This window comes from Lampetra planeri, chromosome 1, assembly GCF_965212315.1.
Source record: "Lampetra planeri chromosome 1, kcLamPlan1.2.h2, whole genome shotgun sequence".
NCBI lineage: Eukaryota > Metazoa > Chordata > Hyperoartia > Petromyzontiformes > Petromyzontidae > Lampetra > Lampetra planeri.
Window position 1 is genome coordinate 29,892,135 of NC_136107.1, and position 27,521 is coordinate 29,919,655.

At 44.9% G+C, this 27,521-nt stretch overlaps 1 protein-coding gene across 1 annotated transcript in view; it reads left to right on the top strand.

The window, feature by feature from the left end:
- GRIN2C (glutamate ionotropic receptor NMDA type subunit 2C) overlaps window positions 1-26,722 on the top strand; it is a 194,941-nt gene extending 168,219 nt beyond the window's left edge. The window contains exons 8-12 of the mRNA XM_078598329.1: window positions 5,629-5,858; window positions 10,701-10,861; window positions 12,254-12,441; window positions 17,469-17,707; window positions 22,596-26,722. Of these exons, the coding sequence (XP_078454455.1) occupies window positions 5,629-5,858; window positions 10,701-10,861; window positions 12,254-12,441; window positions 17,469-17,707; window positions 22,596-24,356 (2,579 nt within the window). The 3' untranslated portion in view covers window positions 24,357-26,722. The remainder of the gene's footprint in view (window positions 1-5,628; window positions 5,859-10,700; window positions 10,862-12,253; window positions 12,442-17,468; window positions 17,708-22,595) is intronic.
- Window positions 26,723-27,521: the final 799 nt, after the last annotated feature.

Below are 27,521 nucleotides of genomic sequence, written 5' to 3' on the forward strand. Positions count from 1 at the left end.
AGACATGATTCCTTGCAAAAGGTTTCAGTTTGGTGTTTTAACATCTTAACACAACTGCTTTGTTGCCAGAAAAAAGGGGACACCCTATTCTTATAAAAAAAACTGTTTAAATATTTAACAGTTTCGCTTTTACGTTGCTGATTTATTATGGAACATATTTGTTTATAGGTGTAATGTTTGGAATATTAAAAAAAATTGCGTGAAGAATTTTTCGCACACAATCATGTCTAAGGGACATTAGAGTTCGCTTTAAGTAATTTTGGGTAGCATATCCCAGGAACCCGTATCCCTTACGTACAGCGGGGAATCGCTATATTCATGTTGATATTGCCAAATTAGCTACTTTATCAAGCAGAGGGGGTGACATATATCGAACTTGATACCTCGTGCTGTGTGCTTTCACTATTAAAATGTGTCAACAATCAAAATAAAAAAACGCAATTGTCCTCATCAGCCTTGCACCTTTTTGTTGCCGCTCTGAGCACTGATATTGTAAAATATAACCAATCATTGTGCCTTTTTGCCGAACGAATACATTGTAAGGTCACACTCATTGCACACAAAGTGCTTTCCACAGATGAACGCGATACCTTGCTGATTTCATCAAATAATGTAAATCATCAAGCAAAGTCCAGTCATCCTCATAGTGGCTTTTGGCTGGCTATTGAACAAAGATGGTCACCGTATCGCGCGCTTTTGGATGCGTGTCTGCAGCTGTCAGGAACACTCTTCCTTCCGGTATTGGCAAGCCACTGGAGCTATGAACTTTTAAATCACCTAGATTGAAAACTCATTTCTTAATAACTGCTTTTTGTATTTAGTTTGTTGTCCTTTCCCCCGCACATCTGATTAGCACCGTTCGCCACATATGCTGCGAAATAATTTCAACAAACGTACATAATACCATTATGGGAAGTGTTGCCGCAACAGAGCTCTGCGCGGTGGTGTGGCTGTGCGGCGATTTCCGATTGAGCAGTTGGGATTATCGTTAGGGAGCACACTCACAGTCCCAACAACTTGCTCACTCCCTTCCAACATCTACAGTTTAAGCCCCCTCTCTATGCCAAAGGTGATTCCTCGCTCAATTAAGCACGGAGCTCTTGTTCATAGTCCTGAGACAGCGGTGGACACTCCACATTCCTATGGTGGGTGCGAGTCTCTCCGTTGACTTCAGCACAAAGTGTGGTACTCATTGTCACGAAACCAGAGGGATAATCGGCTGAGTCAATCCCCAACCAGGATTTTGACTCAAGTTTTTCTGTTTGTGAGCCACCTGACCAGGCATCTGTGGGTTTGTATTATTCGTCTGCACATGACTGAATAATTCATATTCGCCCAGCGAAGCTGTGCAGTATTTTTATTTCATTAATTCGTGTCTTTTGTGAGAAGCTACAAACTCGATCATTGTGGGAGTAACATTTAATTATTTAAATGAGTAGAGTGTTCCTAGCATGGTCCTGAGTATTTTCATTCCTGGCTGTAAACATTTCATCATTTCGATTTAAAGCTTTCGTGACTGCAGGGATTCATCTTCTTGGTTCTTTCGGTAAAGTCACGTAGAAGGGAAGTAATAAAATAATAAAAATAAAACAAAATAAAATAAAATAATATAATAAATTTTAGTTTATTATGTTTTATTTTTATTATTTTATTACTTCCCTTCTACGTGACTTTACCGAAAGAACCAAGAAGACATTTAATCATGTTTAGAGAAAAAAAGCACCACATTGGAAGCTGTCCAAGAGTGTCTGTGTACACTAGGACAGTGCAGATTTTTGTAGTTTTACAAGCATACTTTTGGTTGTGAGAACAGTTTTTTATTTACTGAGCTTAAACAATAATTGGAACAGTTAAACTCTTGTACACATGACAACATGATTTGTTTGGGGTTATACGACTGCAACATCTCGTGACCTAACCCAAAAATCAATTATGAATCAAATTATTGGCTGCGAAGAGCTACAGCATTGAATGTTGACGTGAAAAGCTTGACGCTTGTAGATTATAGAATGGAACTTGCCACGGTGGCGAGATGTTAACTCCCTCGCCTGGTATACAGCAGGTCGTGGGTTCGATCCCGACCATGACACCTGTATATTTGGAGTTTGTATGTTCTCCCCGTGGTCGCGTGGATTTTTATCCGGATCCTCTGGTTTCTTTTTTTCACATTTAGAAACATGCATTTATAGTATTTTGGGTGCCATGAATTTATACGTGATACGCTACTTCATTGAGATACCATTTATGGCCAAGTCACTCCTGAAAAAGATATACATATAGCTCAGTGGGCCTTTCTTGGTGAAAAGAAAATAGTTTTTAATAGTTTAACAGTGGCACAGCAGTTTGCGCACTGTGATTTGAACCTGGAAACCGGAATTTGATTCCCGACCCCCGGCTAACATCAGTCTTTATTTTTTCCCTTCACCAACCTGCACTGTCCAGCGTGGTTGAAATATGGTCAAACAACCATTCGATCAGCAGTAGATTGTCAAAAAGCCTGTAAGTTATTATTATTTTATTGTAAAATTATAACTGTTATTTTTTTGCTTTTCTGAACATGTCTATTCTTAGCACTTGCACACAACACATTGCAGTGCAGTGGTAAAGGTCAATGCTGTAAGCAAACACAACTCATTATTAGATTCCTGGCCATGCGTTGCCCCGGGGAGTGTTACTTATTATCGCCGATTGCGTGCTTTGTGAGCAATGGTGGTAGAATACTGCCCGTAGGTTGCATCTGCTATGGAGATTTTGATATAACGCCCAAACTGACAATTCAGGGCGGTATTACACAAACACATATATTTTTGTAGCCCAGAAATGATAGTTACTGCTGCTACAGCTGGAGGGAAGTGAGTATCAGAATCAGAATATTTATTTGTACTGGAGGAATCCGATGAGCAATACAGTTCTCTTTCACAGATGTCAAGTCGGGGCAGGTCAGAATGTTACAACAACAAACAATACAAAACCTGATCGGAGTGCAAATTATAATGAAACAAAATCAAATAACTAAAAAAATATACAAATAAAACACTAAACAATTTTTATCTTACTAGGCAATGTCAGCTATTCGCTTATTTATCATAGCTCAACGAGTGGCTTATTACGTGGAAATTTATAGCAGCAAAATTATCTAAATAATCTAAACGCATGTTTCTCAATGTGGAGGGAAAACCGGAGGAACCGGGGGAAAAAAATATCCATGCAACCATGGGAGGAGAGACTTGCAAACTGCAAATATACAGCAGGTGTCAGGGTCGCGATCGAACCCCCGACCTCCTGCAAACCAGGCGAGGTATTTATGCCAGCATCACTGTCCACATTTGCCAAACAAAAAAAATGTACCCTGAAAATTACTCAATTTGGATTACACACAGCAACATCGCCCCCTACTGTCAAACAACTGGAGACGATATCTATAGAACGCAGCAGTGCCTTTGTGATGGCTTCTCTGTGTCGTAAGAACAGCGTGACTACAACATGTACTCAATACTCACTATTATTATTATTAGTGATGTTAGGTTTGGTGATGGAAATCCTATCAGAACACAATTCACTGGTGTGGACAGCTGAATACGGAAAGGGCGTTTGAAGGTGGAAAACAAGAGACGCGTAGAATTCATTTCCTGCATTCCTTCTCCCGGACGGCGCTGTGTAGGCAGCGCAATGGTCGATTTCACTGCAAAATACTCCACCATGGCAAGGTGGGAATTGTGACGATGATAATAATAGCATGGACATGCATATGTTCTCAATTATGAATTATGACTATTATTGAGACATTGTCGCTGTTTGCTTTATTACACCGGCGATCGCTTGTTGCTACAGAAATGCTGAGTGCAGATTGAAGGCTGTGATGGTTTAGGACGGCCGAGTTCCCCTGGCGCGTATCGTAGTCACGATTATTTGTCTCATGTAAACACATTTCTCATCTTCGCGTAGAGTTAGTCACAGACCCTTATTAACAATTATCACACGTCCCATTATCCCCCCTTTCATTGGCTGTTCTGTTGGCATGGTAGAGAGCGGCAGTGTTCCTCTGCTTGGCTCCCTGCCTTTCGTTATCGCAAAGAAGCGTCAGGTTTTACACAAAAGACCGTCTCCAAGGAAACAGGGATAATTCCCTCTATTTATGGGCAAAACTAACATGCATTGACCTGCTGTACATGTAAACTAGACTACGTGTATAGCATGAGAAGTCGGCTGAACGTTAAAATGCACATGCCTTTAATCTTCGGGCCTTATGTTTTGTGTTAGCAGTGCAAAGGCTCTCTTTCTGCCCATTCTCTAAATGAGCATGCTGTTCCACTAGGGAGAGATTGTAACTACCTCGCCTGGTATACAGGAGGTTGTGGGTGCGATCTTGACCCTGAGGCTTGTATATTTGGAGTTTGCGTGTTCTCCCTATGGTCGCGTGGATTTTTCTCCGGGCCCTGCGGTTTTTTCCTCCACATTTAGAAACATGCGTTTAGAGTTTTCGGATACTATACATTTCCAAATGATAAGTAACTTAATTAAGCAATCATTTCTGGCCAGGTCGGTTCTGAAAACAAAGCGCTATATAGCTCAGTTGGCATTACCTGGAAAAATAAATAATGATTTAGTTTATAGTTTAGAGAGCCCTGAGAGTTCATCTTCAACCCGGTTCACCGGACAGGAAATCCCACGCTTTTTGAGCTTGGTGTCACATGAACATCAACAGACCGTGAATCACTCCTGAAAACCACCTACTCCAGATATCCGTGGGGCACGTGATGTGGCATGGTCTGTAATGCTGCATTTTCACGTTCGTTGTAAAGGAGAACCGAGCCGTGCCGGGCAGTAACAGGTATGGCCTAGCACAGCTCGTCTCTCATTGCGACGCTTACACGAGCCTAGTGGCTCTGTAAGCTCAACCCCTCCATTCCGTCCCTGTTGTGGCCTCATCCCTTCCCGTATGCAGATGGAGAGAAGTGATTGCATGGAAAACAGATATTTAACAAGGTTTTATACGTGCCTAGGTTAGTTTTACACTATCCCAAGATAACATCTATTATTCCTGTAATCGATGCCGTGTCTGTTTTCCAAATTGATAGAGTGACATCAAGAAGGGTGGCCCGGCTTTAAGAGTGCAGCTCCCTTAACAAATGAACCTTCGATTAGCATGGTTGGCTACCTACGGTGCGAAAGAGGTTCAACATACATGCAAAACGAGCCACGAGGCCCACTAAAAGCTCAGTAAGGCTGCAACCAGGCCAAGTAACCAGGCCAAGCCAATTTTTCCAATTCAAAAACTGTGCCACCTTGCTTTGAAGTAACCATCTGGAATGTAGCGTGAGCGACCACAGTAGAGAACGTGACATTAGAAGTCTCACACTTGCTTAGCACATGTTCCATTAATTACCATCTACAAAGACTAATTGGTGTTGATAATAACTAGATTTGATATACATTTAATTATAATTGCTCTACATCGCAGCGTGTGTTTTACGTGGCGTACTGCGGCCTTGGGGGGTGCAAACGGTGGCTTAGGAATCGTTCAGACAAACCAGAAACATCCCCTCTCTTGACTGGGCACGCTTGTGCCTGTGAGCGAGTTTGACTGAGCCGAGAGCTTGTATGTCTTGCACGTGTGCGCGTGTCCAGAAACGGGCGGGCCGACCTTCACCATCGCCAAATCCATTTGGCTGCTGTGGGCCCTCGTCTTCAACAACTCCGTGCCGGTGGAAAACCCACGTGGCACCACCAGCAAATTCATGGTGTCCGTCTGGGCCTTCTTTGCCGTCATATTCCTGGCCAGCTACACGGCCAACCTGGCCGCCTTCATGATCCAGGAGGAGTACGTGGAGCAAGTGTCCGGCCTCAGCGACAACAAGGTGAGGACACGCTGGTTCAGTCAGGGCTTTTATTCTTCTTCCTCTTCTTCTTGGCATACAGCTGATGTTAGATGCAGAGCAACAACTATAATTTCACATTCAGGTGGTTAAGCCCAGATAACCGCGTCCGGAGCAGCAAGCGGAGTGTATCGCTGTGATGTCTCCTTTGTATTTGTGGATCGGGGCATTGTGTTGTTATATGTTGCATGGCCTGTTCTGGACGACTGCAGTCACACACTGGATAGAGTTTACGTTTCCATTTGCGCATCAAATTGAAGATGGCAGCCTTCAGGCAGCCCACTCTGTTAAGTAAAAAATCACAACGAATACCATCGATGTGGCGACAGAACATCGATCATCGATCTCCTGGTCTCTAGAGCAACAACACAAGTTTGTTCGTACAACTCACACACTGTGTCCCACTACAGGTGTGGTGATACAACTGCCCAGAGGATTCGATTAATTGTTATAATTGAAGTCGCGACTACGGAGCCTGGTGGTTCGGCAGTCGGTTGCGAGTTCATATCTATCTCTCGGAAAGCTTCTTTGAATGTCTCTGTGGATCGCTTTGGTGACAGCTTGTCAGATCTGACGCCCTTCTCTTTCCGTGTTTTGGTACTTCATGTCATCTCTTTGTGGCCGTTCCATGTTTGTCAATGTTTCATTATTATTTATGAACACTTTTTCTCATATAGGTCCTGGTTTGCGAGAGCGGGTGACTGCTACAATTTTTACTAAATCAAATTTATTTTCATAGTCTGCAAAGGCTAGATGCAACGGGTATTTTTAATTGATTGGTGTTTTCCAGAATGTTACGAATAGTATGTATGCGGTTGATGGTAGAAAAACCTTTCCTAAATCCAGCTTAACCTAATTAGTAACAAAAATATGTATTTTTTTTAAAGCTAGTCTTAACTGATTATGATGAAAAGAAAACAAATATCAAAAATCACGCACGCAGCACACTTATTTTGCTACTGTTTCTAAATCGGTGCAACGGTATTGATGAGCAGGAGTCAGAGATATCTGAAGCACAATACATTCGTCTAAATGGTGGGAGAAATTACCCCAATACCGTATGCATCAAATAAAATAGACTCGCGATGCAGCAGCGAAAGCTTAACCACAGCCCGGCTCAAGGCCGAATCGACCGCCGTGCCAATGTACAACTATGACGGCCGTGGTGGTGGACTGGGCTCGCGAGAATTCGCTCATTTTTAGACCGAGCTGCCAGCAGCTAAACTATTTAAAAAAACATGTTTTATTGTACCAGGTAATGCCCACAGCCATATGCTATTTTTTTAAGAAGGGACCTGGCCACAAGTGATAGTTCAACGAAGTGGTTTATCATTGTGTGGAAATGTATAGCAGGCAAGCCGGGGCATGCAGTAAAAGCCTCACCTGCGGAGCAGACCCCTCGCCTAACAGCAGAGAGCAGGAGGAGAAATCCCGCCACAAACGCTGACAGTGCTGATTAGAGAGCGGAGCTTGGGAGAATGTAGCTCTGGGCAAGTACGAAGCGTAATAAAGTGTTTCACGAGAAGCTTGACCCTGCTACCCCTCACGTCGCCGAATCCCATGCATGAGCGGCTGAAAGAGAAGCCATATTCAGGGCGTGCAGCACCAGAAATTGCTAAATATCCTGTGGATAACAAAGCAACCCTGCGTTAGTTTTCTGCAATCTGCAAGGTTGATGCAATTTTACCGTCCAGTGAATAATATCCATGCAATTCCAAATTAAATTGGAGTAAAAAGGGAAATATTTTAGAACTTTCAATATTTACAAATAACAATGTAAAATTGGTAACCTTTGTTATTAACACTCTTTAAAAAAAAATTATAAAACGTAAAAAAAACATTTAGAAGCCCAAGATATTAGGAAATGGTATTTGTTGCCCTCTTGCCCGACACATTAGCCTATAATGTGTCTCTAACAAAGCACTGTTAATGATTTAGAAACAAAAGATATAGATTCCTGGTGGAGTATATTGATGAAATTTACATGACCACTTTAAATAAAACCACATGTTTCTAAATAGTTAGTTTTTGTATTTTATTTTTGACCCGGTTGTGACGAAATGCCATTTTTTAAAAATAAAAATGTATGCTTCACAATTGTGAAGCGTTGCAGATGGAAAATTATTGAGTGGAGTGAAAATTCAAAAGACTGGAGGGTATGCAAGGTTTGTGTTTTAATCATTTTCCCTAAAATGCTCAAATGGGCATTGAGGTAGTGCTCATCTACTGTGTGCAGCCCTGAGACAGTCGTTACAATTCTACAGTGAGGGAAAAAAGCATTTGATCCCCTACTGATTTTGTACGTTTGCCCACTGACAAAGAAATGATCAGTCTATAATTTTAATGGTAGGTTTATTTGAACAGTGAGAGACAGAATAACAACAACAAAATCCAGAAAAACGCATGTCAAAAATGTTATAAATTGATTTGCATTTTAATGGGGGAAATAAGTATTTGACCCCCTCTCAATCAAAAAGATTTCTGGCTCCCAGGTGTCTTTTATACAAATAACGAGCTGAGATTAGGACCACACTCTTAAAGGGAGTGCTCCTAATCTCAGCTTGTTAAATGTATAAAAGACACCTGTTCACAGAAGCAATCAATCAATCAGATTCCAAACTCTCCACCATGGCAAAGACCAAAGAGCTATCCAAGGATGTCAGGGACAAGATTGTATACCTACACAAGGCTGGAATGGGCTACAAGACCATTGCCAAGCAGCTTGGTGAGAAGGTGACAACAGTTGGTGCGATTATTTGCAAATGGAAGAAACACAAAAGAACTGTCAATCTCCCTCGGCCTGAGGCTCCATGCAAGATCTCACCTCGTGGAGTTGCAATGATCATGAGAACGGTGAGGAATCAGCTCAGAACTACACGGGAGGATCTTGTCAATGATCTCAAGGCAGCTGGGACCATAGTCACCAAGAAAACAGTTGGTAACACACTACACCGTGAAGGACTGAAATCCTGCAGCGCCCACAAGGTCCCCCTGCTCAAGAAGTTTGCCAATGAACATCTGAATGATTCAGAGGACAACTGGGTGAAAGTGTTGTGGTCAGATGAGACCAAAATGGAGCTCTTTGGCATCAACTCAACTCGCCGTGTTTGGAGGAGGAGGAATGCTGCCTATGACCCCAAGAACACCATCCCCACCGTCAAACATGGAGGTGGAAACATTACGCTTTGGGGGTGTTTTTCTGCTAAGGGGACAGTACAACTTCACCGCATCAAAGGGACGATGGACGGGGCCATGTACCGTCAAATCTTGGGTGAGAACCTCCTTCCCTCAGCCAGGGCATTGAAAATCGGTCGTGGATGGGTATTCCAGCATGACAATGACCCAAAACACACGGCCAAGGCAACAAAGGAGTGGCTCAAGAAGAAGCACATTAAGGTCCTGGAGTGGCCTAGCCAGTTTCCAGACCTTAATCCCATATACAATCTGTGGAGGGAGCTGAAGGTTCGAGTTGCCAAACGTCAGCCTCGAAACCTTAATGACTTGGAGAAGATCTGCAAAGAGGAGTGGGACAAAATCCCTCCTGAGATGTGTGCAAACCTGGTGGCCAACTACAAGAAACGTCTGACCTCTGTCATTGCCAACAAGGGTTTTGCCACCAAGTACCAAGTCATGTTTTGCAGAGGGGTCAAATACTTATTTCCCTCATTAAAATGCAAATCAATTCATAACATTTTTCACATGCGTTTTTCTGGATTTTGTTGTTGTTATTCTGTCTCTCACTGTTCAAATAAACCTACCATTAAAATTATAGACTGATCATTTCTTTGTCAGTGGGCAAACGTACAAAATAATCAGCGGATCAAATACTTTTTTCGCTCACTGTAGCTCAGTGGGCCTTACCTGGTAAAATAAAAAATAGTTGATAATTGTTTTTTTACCCTTCTATCTGGCAACAAATCTGACGCCAAAAGGCGCCATCTGGTCCAACCCATGTGAGACTAGGCTCTAAGGAAAGCTGTCTCGGGTGTGGACCAATCAACTTCAAGGACAGTGCACATTATCAGAGTTATGTTTTTTGTTTCCATTATGACTACAGGTATTGTGGTCTATGCAAACATGACTCCTTGTAAAAAAAAGTGTCAGTTTTGTTGCCAGATAGAAGGGTAAAAAAAAACAATTATCATATTTTTTACAGGCAAATGAGGTTCCAATGGGGTAAAAAATACTGTTTAGTTTATTTAAGAATTGGTTTTCCCTTTCTGACAATAAAACAGGTGTTAAAATGTCAAAACACCAAACTGAAACCTTTTGCAAGGAATCATGTCTGCATTAACCACATATACTTGTGGTGAACATGTAAACACAAAAAACATGCTCTGGTAGTATATTCATTGTCTTTGAAACTGATTGGTCTACACCAGAGACAGCTTTCTTTAGAGCCTAGTCTCAATCAGTGTTAGACCAGAGGACGCCAAAAGGCGAACAGCACAAATAAAATGTTCACCGCAAGTACTGTGTGCGGTTAATGCAGACTTGATTCCTTGAAAAAGGTTTCAATTTGGTGTTTTAACATCTTAACACCTGTTTTATTGCAAGGAAGGGTAACACCTATTCCCTATTCTTATATTTTGATACTGGCAAGAGAGGTCAAATTAAGTTTTTAGTTTAGTTTGCTGGCAGGTGGGCATTTAAGCCTAGCCATGGCTTTGTGTGTTTTGCCATCAGCAATCTCCCAGCCTAAAATACCCCTCAGCCAGTGTGTCAGCGAGTGAGATGTGGCATTAGGGTCCCACCGTTTGGGCACAAGGGCCCAACTTTTGTGCTTACTGCCCCTTTATGCTTGCTTCTGTCTCTCCCTTACAGTTTCAGAAGCCGGATCAGCAGTCCCAGACATTTCGCTTTGGCACGGTGCCCAATGGCAGCACGGAGCGCAACATCCGAAACAACTACCCCGAGATGCATGCGTATATGTCCCGCTACAACCAGAAGAACGTGGCCGAGGCCTTGCGTAGCCTTAAGAAAGGGTAAGTGCAAGTTGGAGTGGGAGGCAGTTGCCATAGTTACCCGGGTTTGTTGTTGCCCACTCACGTCGCTATAATAAAGACTTGACTTGTTTAATTAAAAGAAAAGGGTAAGTGCAGCGAGTCCATGCGGGTATCGAGCATTTAAGCCACAAGCTTTAAAGTTAAGGACTGGGAATTTGAGACCAGGTGGTCCCCCTCTTCCTGCAAAGTCTAAAAATAAGAGGGATGGGTGAGGAGGTTGCGGGTACGTGGGAGACTGGGACGGGGCTAAAAGAGGGGCGGACCCCTCGACAGACGAGAGCAGGCGAACCTCGGAGCAAAGGCAGACCGATACCCATGCGTGTATATTATTTGATTTGTAGAATGTTGCTTTACCCGCCCCTCTCCCCTGCCCGTCCTATCCCCGGTATTCCCATACTATGCTGATTTATCCCCCCCCTTCCCCACCCCCCACCAACCCCATAAAAATCCTCACAGTTCCCCCTACGTGGGATCCCCCTCCCCCACGTGATTGGGACTAACAGCACCCCCCCCCCCCCCCGAACGATTTCACCTGTCCTAATGACTCTGTCCTCGACGCACCGGGCAGAAATTCCCGTGGATTTGTTTGCCCCCCCCGTCCCCACGCTCGCCAATTGAACAGCGACAACGTGTTGTACCAGGCCCATGTTTTTTTTGCAAATAAAAACAATCAAAGGGGGCTAAGTTCCGCTGGGTATAAAGCATGGAGGTGCGACAAAGGTCTTGCACCTACCTAGAACCTCGTAGAAAGCTCGCTGTGATCGCTCCATTCCGCTTTGCTGAGCATACAGGAGAAGTCTGAGGTTCACGGGCAGCCGAGGATAGCGGCAGCCTTCCAATGCCACGAAGCGTAGAGGCTTTAGAGAATTGGGGTGAAAGCGAAAAGCGCTTATTACCCTAGGATTCCGACTTCATTTTGTGATGCTGCATAACGGCAGCAGTGACACAGTGGTTAGAGCACTGCCCATATTAGGGGCGGGTGACATGTGAACTTTTTCGGTGATCCCACACTTGACCAATTGCGTTGACTTGTGTGGTGAAGTATGGTCAAAGAACGTCCCATGACAGACACAGCATGGGTAGGCCTTCATCTAATAGTGGAATGGCAAAGGGCTGTGGGTAACTATTGTTATTGTTATGTCATTTAGAAAGTTGCTTGTTCACATTTGTATGGAAATGCAAAGCAAAGTTTCTGAATCGTTTTTATGTTTGACTTTTGTGATTTGGGTGACTCAGGGTTACTCGTTTACAAACGAGACAATGCTCCGTCGAGTTCTCACCCCGGTTAAACAAAATGAACTTAGTTGTTTTTAACCGAAACAATCGCCAAACTTTACAACAACAAATAAAACACCGCGTCTATGACTGCAGCAAGCTGGACGCGTTCATCTACGACGCCGCGGTGCTCAACTACATGGCGGCCAAGGACGAGGGGTGCAAGCTGGTGACCATCGGCAGCGGCAAGGTGTTCGCCACCACGGGCTACGGCATCGCGCTGCAGAAGAGCTCCAAGTGGAAGCGGTCCATTGACCTGGCCCTGCTGCAGTTCTTTGGCGACGGTGAGTTCCGCTGCTTGTCCGTCGCATTTTGTATCTCACGACGTGCAAAGTGCTTGCCACAAATGAGCCACAAATAAACCACGATACCTTGCTGATCTCGTCAAGGTAGCATAAACCATCATTACGTGAACTCCGGGTCACCTTGCAGCAGCAGCGGCTTTTGGCTGGCTATCTAACAAAGACGATCACTGCATCGCGCGCTTTTAGATGCATTTCTGCGGCCGTCTGGAACGCTATTCCTTCCGATGTTAGGAAGCCAACAGGAGCTATGCACTTTTATATAATCTATATTGAAAACTAATATCTTTAGAATTTATTTTCGTGTTTAGTTTATTGTCCTTAACTCGCACACTTGGTAATGTATGGTGTGAAATAAGTTCAACATACATAAGTCCAATCATTTGCCTGTGTTTATATTCACAGGACTAAAATTAATTCCACTACTGATATCGATTACTCCACCGATGTTGAGCGCTCGGGTCTACCAGTCACCCCATCTATATTATGCTCTACCACCAGACTGCAGGTCCTAAGAACACACTCACTCACAAGATCATTCACTCAACCAATCACTCACCCACTCACTCACTGGCTCACCAACTAATCCTCTCACCAAACTGCAAATCACGAAACTTCTCTTTCTGCTGTTTATCTCACACTGCTCCACTTTGCTTAATTCATAAAATGTGTTACACTCTTATTTATTACAACTTTGAAAGTGTTGTTTGTTCCTGGATGCTTGATGTTTTGAGCCTTTGGTCCTGTGCTCAGAAACCGTGTAACAAAAAAAACCCTCCTTCAATACATTCATTAATTTCATCATCTTCAACAGCCATGATCACGCCAAGTGCTCCAAGGTTGAGTGAAGGCCTCCCTCTCCTCTTCGTCACCATCCATCATGTATGTATGTGTATGTTGAACTTCTTTCGCACCGTGCGTAGCTAACTGTGCTAATCAAAGGTGCGGGGGAAGGACAACAAACTAAACACAAAAAGCAGTTCTAAAGAAATTCTTTTTCAATCTACATTTAAGAGTGCATAGCTCCAGTGGCTTCCTAATATCGGAAGGAAGAGCATTTCAGACGGCTGCAGAAATGCATCTGAAAGCGCGCAATGCAAATGACCACCTTTGTTTGATGACCAGCCAAAGCTGCCGAATGGATGACCGGAGTTCGCGTGATGGTTTACGTTCCTTGACGAGATCACCATGGTATTGTGGCTCATTTATGGCAAGCACTGTGTAATGAGTGCGACCTTACGTATTCGTTCGGCAACCGAAAGCCAATGCAGCTCGGCGAGCAGTGGACGGACATGGTCAGATCTTGCAGTACTCATCACGATACGTGGCAAAAATAATTTTGTACACGCTGCAGGTTGGTAATGGTCTTGGGATGACATAATCCGTCTCGCTCCTGCACATGAACTAATCCCCTGGTGCCATCCACGTAGCTATCATCCTCTTGGGAACATTTAATCCCCTTGGCTGCCATTTGGTAAACCAATCTCAACCATTGACCATCATCCCTGCTGGCCATGTGATCTTCCCACACCCCCACTTGCTGTTCCTAACACTCTTTCTGTCTCGGAGTATGATTCTGGGCACACCGTTCAGCTTGTTTCATTTTCTTTGGCAGTCTCCGTGTTACTGATCTATATGTCATAGCAGATTACAAACGCTCTTATTTAGGCACCTTGTTATGTCGCTTCACGTTATGAACATCAGGTTGCCAAAAGTGCTCGAACATGCTCTTTGTCATCAGCAAATCTCAGGTGATTATATTTTCTAAAATTATTTTGTATGCCTGTATTTATCCAATCCATTTGAAGGACAACATACATGAATAATGTTGGCGACAGCGTATCCCTTACCGGATTTGTAATTTGTGATGAGAGAGGGGGGAGCTGGGTGAGAGATGTAGAGAGGCGTGCTGAGAGAGGATGCGGTGAGAGTGGGGACAGCTGGGTGAGAGAGAGGAGAGATCAGGGTAGGAGGGGGGAGAGCAAGGTGGGAGAGAGGGGAGAGCAGGGTAGGAGAGAGCAGGGTAGGAGGGGGGGGGCAGGGTGGGAGAGAGCAGGGTAGGGGAGTGGGAAGAGTGGGTAGGAGAGAGGGGAGAGGAAGGTAGGGAAGGGGGGAGAGGAAGGTAGGGGAGTGGGGAGAGCAAGGTAGGGGAGTGGGGAGAGCAAGGTAGGGGAGTGGGGAGAGTGGGTAGGGGAGTGGGGAGAGAAGGTAGGGGAGTGGGGAGAGGAAGGTAGGCGAGTGGGGAGAGGAAGGTAGGGGAGTGGGGAGAGAAAGGTAGGGGAGTGGGGAGAGGAAGTTAGGGGAGTGGGGAGAGTGGGTAGGGGAGTGGGAAGAGCAAGGTAGGGGAGTGGGGAGAATGGGTAGGGGAGTGGGGAGAACAAGGTAGGGGAGTGGGGAGAGTGGGTAGGAGAGTGGGGAGAGCAAGGTAGGGGAGTGGGGAGAGTGGGTAGGAGAGTGGGGAGAGGAAGGTAGGGGAGTGGGGAGAGTGGGTAGGAGAGTGGGGAGAGCAAGATAGGGGAGTGGGGAGAGTGGGTAGGAGAGTGGGGAGAGCAAGGTAGGGGAGTGGGGAGAGTGGGTAGGAGAGTGGGGAGAGCAAGGTAGGGGAGTGGGGAGAGTGGGTAGGAGGGTGGGGAGTGCAAGGTAGGGGAGTGGGGAGAGTGGGTAGGAGATTGGGGAGAGCAAGGTAGGCGAGTGGGGAGAGCAAGGTAGGGTAGTGGGGAGAGGAAGGTAGGGGAGTGGGGAGAGAAGGGGGAGAGAGAGTGACTCAAGCCCCCGGGTTTTGCGTGAGAAGGTCACTCAGACCGGGAGCTGGGTCGAGTTACCCTGGCGACGTGGCATGGCCCCCCAACTCCTACCCCAGACGGGGTGCACAGGGCCACCCAGTTCCCCCCTAACGTGCCACACATTTGCATAACTACAGCAACGCTGCGTTTCGGGCGTCCACTCTTTAATCCATTAATTTTTTTCGTAGATAAGAGGAGTCGATTGGAAAATTCATTATTGTATCCACGTTAATCTGCCGGTCTTGATTGGGCCCTTTTTTGTGACATTCACTTCCAGAAGGTACATCATTCCTCCTATTCCTATCTCTCGCTGGGCTTCTTTTTTCCCTGTCAATATTGTGGGTAACCCCATGGAGCAGTGCTTTACCAGCATTGCAGTCGCAATTGTAGTCACTTGAGTTTTGTTGTAGCAGTTAAAAATTGCCATCGAATTAATTAATTTGCTGATGTGACAATGCGGTTCCATCATCAGCAGCGTGAGTCGCGCCCCCTCCCCCCACTATGGCATAACCGAGCTGTGACGATTGGTTAGGGCATGGGGCAGCCTTCATTCCCAACCAATAGTTATACAATTACTGATGATGATACTTAGCACAAGTCACCCTATGTCTGTTCAATGTCTATGTAGCTTAATTTGTAATTGTACTGTGATCAGTCTGAGATAATCTGCCCGAGGCAAGGAGTTTACTACAGGGAATGTATTGTTCTACATTCATTTATGTCCATGCAATATTACATTTCTCTCGTGACACACCTCTGTTTTCTGTGATTTCGAGTTCCTTCGTTGCTGTAAAACATTGATTTGTTTTTGCTTTTAGCAATTTGGTGACCAGCTCACTCATCCTGGCCGCTTGAGTTGTCACCTGGTTACACAAAATAAACTTGAAATGTGGTGATCTGACATGTACGTAATATGTTGAACTTCGTTCGCACCGTACATAGCCAACCATGCTAATCGGAGGTGCGGGGGGATGGACAACAAACTAAACACAAAAAGCAGTTATAAAGAAATTCGTTTGTCAATCTCAATTATTTAAAAGTGCATCACTCCCAGTGGCTTCCTAATATTGGAAGGAAGAGCGTTCCAGACAGCCGCAGAAGCGTTTCCGAAAGTGAGCGAGGCAGTCACCGTCTTTGTTCGATGACCAGTCAAAGCCGCTGCTGCGAAGATGACCGTAATTTGCTTGATGGAATCACTATGGGTAGATAGAATCACGATGCGTCCAGGGGAGATGGTTGGAGCTGAGTCTTTTTTCTATAAGCCTGTGCATTGCGTGGGAATGTGTGGCGGAGAGGGATGGAGCTGAGTCTTCTCTCTACTTCTGTGCATTGCGTGTGAGTGTGCAGGGGAGATGGATGGAGCTGGGTCATGTAGTCCGCATGCCCAGCTATCGCATGCTGAAACCGCGTTTGTTCGGCTGGATAGAGGGGTCTAAATGGGCGTGGCACGAGCTATAGAACAGATGGAAGGCTCACCTGATCGAGTCGCTATCCTTTCTCAAGAGATGCCCATTTCAAACCTTTTAAAACAGTCTGCCTCAGCAGCAGACCATGCTTTCCGACTTGATGGTGGACGCTTGTGTTGCGCCCGAAACGCCGTGATTTATTTTATTTATACCTACGTGACTTTACCGAAAGAACCAAAGAGTATGGATTCCTGCAGTAACGAAAGCTTCAAATCAAGATTAGATGGAACGATGTTGTACAGGAGAATGTGGAGCTGTGTGGACTTGTCGATGATTAATACCAGCTGTATTTGCCTCCGTGCAGTTTGCCGTTCTCGGTGTGCTCTGTGTGTGATGTCCCTCTGTGTGTTCCCTCGCTGTGTGGTTTATGCCATTTTCACCTGAGGACGAACGCTTGTGTTGCGTTCGAAACGTCGTGATCTATTTTATTTTTTATTTTAGTTCTACATACGTGACTTTACCGAAATAACCAATGAGTATAACACCAGCGGTGTTAAGATTGGCCTCTGTGGAGGAGGCTCGTGAAGGACGCTGCTGGGCAGTAGGAGGCAGTCGTCCTTCTGGAACAACGGAGGGCAGAGGAGCGACGCTCACAACGAGCCAGCGGGCGTTCGACACTTCACGTGGCCTTAACATGCACATAGCCTGGCACAAGCGCCGTGGTGACGTCACTGCCACTTCGTGGTAAATATCAGTTGTTGTTGATGGATGGAGCTGAGTCTTCTCTCTTTAAGCCTGTGCATTGCGTGCGAGTATGCAGGGGAGATGGACGAACTGGGTAAGAACTGGCTCTCCGGGGTTTGTCTCTACGACAAGAACGAGGTGATGAGCAGCAAGCTGGACATCGACAATATGGCCGGCGTATTCTTCATGCTGCTGGTGGCGATGTGCCTCAGCTTCCTCGTCTTCCTTAGCGAGAACTTCTTTTACCGCTTTGGGCGCCACTGGACCAAGCCCGAGCCAGCCAAGAAGCCCGGGCTGCTGTTCATCGTCAGCAGGGTGAGTCATGCTCTCCACGCCCCCCCCATCACTCCACATTTATTCTGCCGTAGTAAAAGTTTTTCCAATAAATACGAACACTGCCGCGTTGTTTAAATGCAGCCACGAGCACTTGTGAAAGTAACGTACTCTTGGGGTGGCAACAACACATCGAGACATCGACTATTGTCGGCTGATAAGCTTGCAGAAACACGTGTCGCATTGCGGGTGAACAAGTCGATGTCCTTTGATTTATGCATTGTAGGGTTTACCTGACCCCTGCAACCACAACAAAGGGGGGGGGGGGGGGGGAGCGTGGTTAGGGGGTGATTAGGAGGCGATTATGGGCACAAGGGTGAGGGGTAAGGTTGTAAGGGGTGGTAAGCAAGGCGAAGTGATGGCGGGAGGTTGTAATAGTTAAGCAGAGAGGTGGTTGAGGAGAGAATGGGTTGTGGGGGTGAAATCGTTCCAACCCATATGTAGGTTTATGCATGTGTACATATACACTATAAAATAATATATACGTGAACATATACATATATAGAGGTGCGGTATATGCAGTATTCACACATACATGATCCCACTTTAAATTGACAAAATGTAAGACAAACGCTGACCCCCTGTTAACAGCAAGGAATGAGGACACGCCACACATTTGATCAGTTCTGTCATATCTGCTCACAATCCTGCACTGCTGCAGCATTCCGGTGATTGCTTTGTCGACTCCGAAACCGCATTGGTCTGTGACGCACGTCGACTTGCAGCATGCACGGTGAAACCGCGGCGCGATTGAAAAACTTTTCGGGCATCGCAAATTATAATTCGACTTTAATCGCAGTTCGCCATGGGATATCACCTGATATCAGAATTAATTTATCGAGTGGCTCCTCTTATCTCTTTAATAAAAACAACTGGATAATCTCCGTTGTGTGGTCTTTAAACCGCCCTTATCTGAAATTGAAAACGACGCACCTTTTGTGAGGGTAATTTACCTCTCAAAACCGCGCCGCCGCCGCCGCCGCCACCAAGCGATCGCGACACGGAGCGTGCGGAGCGCTCGCCGGTACTCCTGGTTCACGTGCATTGCCACTTGCCCAGGCTCTACCCACACAGGTGGCGGCCCTTACGCACCTTGCTCTCGCATTGAGGCTTTCGTGAGTAAAAAAAATGGGATTGTTTTTGTTATTGTTACGACAACTCCAGTAATACCCTGATTGACGTCTCCCCCTTTTATGTCGTTTCGCCAAAGCGTCGTCACTTTAGATTCGCACGGTTGGCTACATACGGTGGTGCGAAATAAGCTGAACATACAACATACACTTTATTAATACGTGATTTGTTTCGCCTCAATCCGACACTTACGTCGTTGACGGCATCGTTCGTCCTTTCTCGTTATCCGTCGCCTCTCAGCCTTCGCCTCCACCCACTACTACCCTGTAAATCGCTTTGATTTACCAAATTTTCGTATTCATTGCACCTTTCACGAATGCATCCCCGACATAAACGCGGGTGTTGCTGTATTCCCTTATTATGACGATTACAATTATTGTTATGATTTTGGTGAGGGGATGATCACGATTTCATTTTGGTCTCGTTGGTCTCATCTCATTCGCACGGTCATGTTCGTCTAATTACCCTCCATGTCACATTTGCGTTCACATTTTATGAATCGTAATCGAATCCTATGCGCGCGCAATTTTACGCCTATGTTGTGAGTGGAAAAATCAGTGGTAATCGATGAATGAATTAATCGCTCTGATGCTGACGAGAGGTTTTCAAATATTGACTGCTGTGTGCATAGGGGCCCTTTGCACTTGTACGGCAGGAAAACGACCATCAGCATGCACCATAAGTGTCTGCTGATGGGTAGCGCACACTCACTATACAGCACTCACATCGGTGAGCACTCTGTAGTGTGGTGTCTGTTGCTGGGTAGTGCACTCTGACTATACAGCACTCACATCGGTGATGACTCTCTAGTATGGTGTCTGTTGCTGGGTAGTGCACACTGACTATACAGCACTCACATCGGTGAGTACTCTCTAATGTGGTGTCTGCTGCTGGGTAATGCACTCTGACTAAATATTTAAGGGACCTGGAATAAGTCTCCCCTAACATCACCATCTGTATTGTAATTGTCATCATCGTAATTATCACGGTAACCATCTTTATCATTAGATCTTGACTTAAATCTTTCCTGACTGCAGGAGTTCATATTCTTTGGGTCTTTCGGTAAAGTCACGTATATAGGTTAAAAGAAAATAACTAAAAATAACTACAAAATACGACGTTTCAAACGCTTGTTTTGCGATCGAAACGTCGTAGTTTTTTTATTTTTTGTTATTTTCTTTGAACCTATCTATGCGGCTTTACCGAATGACCCAAAGAACATCTTTATCATTCACACGATAAATCGTCACCAGCCATGATCTAGCCACTGCTGGATGAGACGTTCCCCCCCCAACCTGTTGCTGTCCCACATGGTCTGTGATTCCAGAATCCATCTCACAGTAATCCACCATACAGTCATTGGCTTTTCTCCTTTCCAGTGGTTTGCCCTGCCCAATACCCACTTACTTTTCCTCATTAGTCAATCAGATGTCTCTGATTTGCATTCGTTCTTTGATCTTTGTGGTCCCTTTTTTGGCTTTCCGTGTCATTCCAAGCTTGCTTCTATCCACGCTTCATTAACGTTTCAGCTTTTGTTCCATTTTCCTTGTCAATGTCCATGTTTCTGATCTTTTGCATACTAGTTGGCATTATGTAAGGATTTAAAAATTACAATTCAGGCCCACCAGTGCGCACTGCCTTTCATTAACCAAGGTCGCCTTTGCAAAAGTCACAAACAGTAAGTTGGGTGGGGGGGGGCACGATTTTTGAAGGACACAAATTAAACTGCAGAGAATGTAGCTCAGAGATGTACTGAAGGTGGATAGGAATCGTGCCAATGAGATACGAAATAAACTGTTGCTCTGTATCTGCACATAAACTAGGGATGTTGCTACGTTTTCCAGTGTCGACCAAACCCAGACATATTTCACAGTGTAGTTTTATCTTCAAAACCGTGCAGTGAACTGCACTAAGGTTCAATGGAGCAAGACCGGTACCAGATGTTTTTTCCAAATCAACTCCCGCCACCCAAACACAGAGGCCAATTCTCCCTGGACTGTCCAGGTCAAACCCCGGAAGGGTGGCAACTCAATGATATATTGCAGTCGCCTGCCTTCCAAAATTATATCAACCGGCAGCATTTGCTTACACAGACTAATCAGTTTGGGCCTAATTAGCAGAGTCAGGCATGCAAGATAAATACCGTCGCTTTAGTGCTCGATCAGGGTTACACATAGCGATCATCGCTCCCTTCTGGCAGACTTTGTGCCGAACAGGGACAGCTGCCACTGAGGAGTCAGCTTCTAATGAGATGCAATGCGAGGCCCTTTTTTGAGTTGCTGAGGCCTTTGGGCGATGCCATATAAATGAAAAGATTAAGATTATTACTAGATTCTGAACAGTATGGGCCATCAGCACAAAATGTAGTGTACAAAACAACGCATTCGTTGTATTACCCACAGTGCTCCACCATTGCGCCCATTGAGGTCTTGTACAGCTCATCCGCACAAACAATGGCACAAATTGAAATTTTAAACTCTACAGTGTGCGACTGTGGTCATCCAGAACAGACCGTGCACCATATAACAATGCAATACCCAATCCACAAATATGAAGCAGACATTGCAGCAATACACTCCGCTGCTCCTGACGCGGTTGTCTGGCTTGACCACCTGAATGTGAAATTGTAGTCGTTGCTCTGCATCTACATCAGCCATATGAAAGAAGCTCTTGCGCAATATTCTTTTCGAATTGTAATACAGCCTTGTATTTTTTTGCCAAGTGCACTTTGCATGTCTCTGTAATGTAATTAATCAATAGGTGGGGCAAAATGCAGCTATGACAGTTCAGTCCCCTGGAGCTCGTATAGAATAATATATAGAGATAAGGTGCTGACCGATACGATAAGTTTCATTTTAATTGTTAATTACCGTGATTTAAAAATAACCTAAATGCCACTACAAGCTGGGGCCAGCTTGCAGTCGCACTCTGTGCGAACGGCTGGAACGCACCAGCATGACCCCATGGCAGCCAATCAGCGCTGCTGCCAGGTCCCTAAGCAGATACACTCAGGGGGGCCATGGCAGTGGCAGTGACCGACGCTGGGAAATTCGTTGAAACCTGTTTCATTGTCTGGTTTTAAACATTAATTATTTAAATTACTTGGGGTTTACATTCACATTTTTAAAGTGCTATATCCCTCCCTCTCGCCCACCCGCCCGCCCACCTACCCACATGACTCTCTTTGGCCTCATTCTGTTGCCAGTGATCTTAATTCGTGAACCATTTATATGCAAGTGATGAGAGGCATGCAGTAAAACAGTCTTTCATTATTTGTCATGAAGATTGCAGTATTGTATTTACTCCATGTCTCACGAAATATAAATTGAGTATTTAATTGGACGTTCATAGATTTATTTAGTTTCTATTTCCCTATTTTGAGAAACACCCATGTGTCACCACAGTATTCAAAAGTGATTTTCAAACTGGAGACAGCCAACGATTTATTTTCTCAATCAGAGTTTAAAAGGGCCATTTCAAACATTTCCACACATTTCTTTCCTTAACATTCTTTACACACATTACACGGGTCATGACATTTATTTCACATCACTAAGAAAGCAGGAGTGTTATCATAATTCTAGTGACTGTTTACAGCTAGATTTACATCTTGACTGCTAGCTTTTTTTGTTATCTTTTTTTAAGTAAAAAATGTATACCTTCCACAGGTAGAATGTTTCACCAATGCTTTGTAGAAATATATCCTTTAACAATAAAACAAATCTGGTTCGTTTTTTAGGCCATTTACAGCTGCGTACATGGAATCAAGATTACCAAGGACAAGGACGACTTCCACAGGATGGCCAAAAATGCCTACAAGAAAAACTCAAGCATCATGGGCCTCCTGACGGTGGCCAGGAACATGGCGAGCCTCACGCAGGTGAATGGGCCCGACGCAGCCACCACTCGTGTCAACAGGGCGGGCCAGCCGGCCTGCTCGGTGGCCGCCGACAAATCGGCCGTGGAGCACCCGACAGGGCGAGCTGCACTCAACAACAGCGACCAGTGGAACCGCTGCGCCGCGGCCGCTGCAGAAGTGCAGCTCGTGCGCGACCCGGCCTACCAGGAGGACTACGTGAGCGAGGCCGAGATGTCGTACCCATACCTCAAAAACAACCAGCGCTTCATGGAAGCCAACGCTGCAGCTTCTGCCGCCACTGGGAGCTACACTCCACGGGACCACAGCCCGGCGCAGATCTCAACCAATTTGCATCACTTTGGCGCGCACCCAGATGTCCACCGGCCCGTCGCCAAGTCGCGGGAAATGCTGTCTGCCTCGCCTTGCTTGGATTTCAAAAGCAGCCAGCGGGACGTCGGGGAATCTTTCATTCCAATGTGTGAAATTCCTCAAACTCGGCTTGAGATTCCAGCGTTAACTTACAACACCGACGTTGAGAGCATTCACGGGAACAACACTGATATCGACGACATCAGCGAATGCAACAGCCAGTACCACTCTGGAAAGCGCAGCGGCAGACCAAAGAGCACACCGTATGGAAAACTCGCAAGAGACTACAAAGATGTGGGAAGGATTCCCAGTCGGGGTTCAAGCCAAGACAAAGAGATTTATGGCAAGGCCACTCTCAACACACTTTCACGTGCGATGCCCGAAGACTGGAACAACCAGGCGAGGCCGTCTTTCTGCAGCGAGATCGTGTATAGGTCTGACATGCTGGAGCCTGGCATACAGATCAAGAGAAGCAGCAGCATCCCCGATCACGGGGCGACTGCACAGATAACCTCTGCCGCCGTTCTCTCACACCACACGCCAGAGAAGGAGTGCAGCATCTGCAAGGTAAAATATCAAGAGCCGCCATCTAGCACAAGGGCTGAGTGCTACAGACATTGCCCATCGCGCCTGGATGAATGCGCAGGTTCCTGCCTGAACCAGTGCTGCCCGGGCTGTGCCTGTGGCAGTGGCGCTGGGAAAACAGATGGCGAGCAAACAAGTGTGACATTGGGGCGAAGTGCGCTGGAGCGGCACGCCTCTTGCGTGCACGAGGATGAGGAGTGCTGCTACGGAGTCACTCTGCCTCCCCCGTGCATCACTCCCAACCCCGAGCTGCGCTGTAGACAGGATGATAGATGTTGCATCAACCAAGCAATCGGTTCCAATTACTCCACAGCTAGCAAGAGTGATTTTTGTGCTATCAAGTCAGACCCCGGAGGAAGTGTCGACTCCTTGCGAGGCTTTAAAGTCAAACCGCACCGTCGGCTTGAGAACGAGCTCAATATTTTCGGCTCCCTCAAAACGCCGTACGCATCGGACTTGCACACGCAAGCGTTCTCCGATACGGAGATGTTGTACGAAAATATCAACGTGCCAGACATCAGGAGGCACAGACAGCCCGCATTGGGCAGGCCGCTAAACTCGGGGGGTAAGTTGAGCAACGGTCCCGTGAATGTGAAAGGGCCGGGGCGGGCAAGTAAATCTCCTCACAGCCACACCCCAAACATGAGGCATGCCGGCGGCAAGCACAGTATGGAGTCCGAGGTCTGAGGTGAACTACGGTTTTTATCACAATCCTCTTCAAGATTACATTTTCACTCGTGTACAAAAAAACAAACCCCTTCTTCAAAGATGCTGTTAATTGCTTTGTTTGTGTATTTATATACTGAGTAGTTAAACACAAAATAATATCTGATACTTAAATTGCTTAAACGAAGCCAGCTCACACACGTCCCATGCTAACGAAAGGAGGCCACAGTGAAGTTAAAGTAGATTCTACTTAAAGCAAACTATTGTTTACAATGGGAATGTGAGCAAATATGAGGGTGTGGGGATTAGGGGTGACTTGTGGGGTATTGCACGTATCTTCTACAAATAACCGAATGACCTGCCCACCTTCCACACATGTACGAGTGCAAACGGCTTCGGAAAGACAGCTTTGAGCAATAACTGCCATGCAATCCGCTTTTGTAGGGTTTACTTTCATAATTGGCTGACGAAGTCTCGGAGCGTTAGGGACCTACTGTTAAGAAGAACAATTGTGGCCGCAATTGCAAATCTGTACCCACGAGCCCTGTTAACTCACACTTGAGGCAGACTCTCCCTCTCATGGAGGGGGGGGTTACTTCAATGCTGTTATTGATCCATATGGCTCCTTCCTACATATAATGCAATTGTGGAACAAATTGTACATTCCAAAATTATTCACGTGTGCTCCTGAAACAAAATAAAGGCACAGTGTTAATAATTTTGAAGTGCATACTAATTGATCAGCCAGAAAAACAACCCGGTTAGTTTCAAAGCAGTCACAATGAAACACTGTGCGAGACTCATCTAATTACAAGCTTATCTTTCTAAATTTTAAATGGAAATCTTGACAGCGGTAAGGTATCGTCTTGGTGTGACATTCAAAATAACGTGAAACAGTAGATGATTGTCCGGTTAAAATTTGCATTTTTTTTTTGCACCGGTAAAAATGTATATTGTAAAATGTCGCGTGTTGCCATTTTGTCATGTAAGGTAAATGTTAATTAGGAATTGCTGGAGATATCTCATTACTACCTTGTGTTTTTATAACAGGTCTTTATATATACACATATACACATGAATGTGTGTTTGTGTACACAATACATACATATAAAACCAGTCTTTTTGTTTACTGTCAAAAATGTAACAAAAAGTTTACATCTTAATTTACCTAAAATAATAATGTAAGTCGATGTAACCCAAAGTCAATACCGGTTACATAGTAGCCAGTAACAGAGGACTAATCCCTGGGATCGAATGCCTTGGATGAATATATCACCTATTAGCATAGTCAACCCTTAATCTTTTGTGTGTGCTTATTATTCCATGTTTAAGGATGTGTAAGAATTATTTTTTTCAGAAATGTAACGGCATTGTTACCAGTCTCCAAAAAGCCTGATATATCTAATACAGCAATTATTATTTTTAGGACATTAGATGACCATTTCCACCACCAAAAATAGACCCGAGGTCTCTGTGACATATCAGTCATGCTCTGGTAGTGTGGACATGAAGCTTAGTCAATTATGTGCGATTGTTTGGGCTTACAATATATGAACTCACCTGGCGAAAGTAGCATTTAAATGTAATGACCAAATCTCGGTTGTTTTGTATAATATGCCGTGGTAATTAACTTTCTATATTGTACTAGAAGGGTATTTTTTATTAGTGTATTCGTTATTATTTTGCTCTGCATGAATCAGACAAAACAATTACCCCGATTACTTAAAGAACAAAACAAAATGAAACCAGGCTAAATTTGTGTAAACTACGCTCCACATGCTTCCCCCCCCACCCAAATAAAAACCCCCCACATTGAGCACCACACATCTGCGGTGACATCGGCGTGGGCGGCTACATGGTGACACCAGCGCTAATAGTTGATAAACCCATTCTCTTCGGCCCATTCTCACCAACGGCACAGGGAACTCCAATCCTCACTTGAGAAGACCCAGCAGCAGCCTGCCACCACTCTCCAGGCCCAGCAGGGAAATCGTAGCAACTACGTGAATGTTGCCGGAGGAGAGGATGATGTACAGTTTATATAAAGTATATAATTGCAATCTAATCACAAACAGCTATGTAAAATCGAAATACAAGCATGCAAATGGCTTTCTTTGAAACATTATCTTAGTATAATGGTGTTAGGTTCTAAAAGTAGTACAGTACTGTAATTGTATATTAAGCAACAACTGTGTATCTGCGATATCTAGAAATGCGTGCCATTGCTAGTAAACTACTATAGCTAGGATATGAATTTCACTAAAGCTTATTGCAATTCATGACAGTGCATTCATGTGTTATGTACGGATGCAGCTGTTTAATTCACAATGTTTCTGGAAAGTATCACCACTTTATGAACCCAACCAGTAAACTCTTAAAGCACCATACATGGCAGAAATTTGCATTTTTACACAGATATGGTCTCCGATTAACATCAATTATAGAAAAAAAATAAGGTAAAAAAAAGTGCACACACTTGGTGTTTTTGGAACGGAAATAATATCAACGCAATACAAGGATGTTGAATTTATTCCTTTTGAACCCATCCCTTTTGTAAACTTGTTTCAGCTTCTCTTAGCAGATAAGGGATTGTGGTAGCCACAAGCAATGCATTCTAATTAAAGAAGGCCCAATGCAATGAGCAACTGCTATTTTGGAAGACGATTAAACTGCACATTGTATCCGTTTCATCCAGGTCCAGTAATTTTTGGGGATTATATATAACATTTTTAGGTGGATCCTACAACTCAAGTGAGGTGCAGAATAACCCAGTCCCCACAAAATTGCTCGCTCTGCTTTCACCGGATTTTATAATGCCGGCTGTCATCACGGAAGCTGTTTAGCCACCACCTTTGAAAGGCAAAAATATTGACAAGCTATGTTAAATCCTAACGACCACGTATTATTATGGTAGCCAATCATCGTGGGTTAAGTGCACCGTGATCATCCTACACTCACTCAATGGTTCCACTTACAAGTTGTAAATACAATTCGAGACACTGCTTTGGCAGCGATGTACAATTACAGGACACAAAAAAACATCTCGCCACATCCATTAACACTGACCTCGAAAATGAGGCAACCATTACCCGGGCGAACGTTTGGAGCATTCTCCCCTCGCCTTCCCTCAGCCCAGATAAAAGGAAGGCGCGCTACTGCCTAAACGTCAGCCTGCTGCTGCTTCTC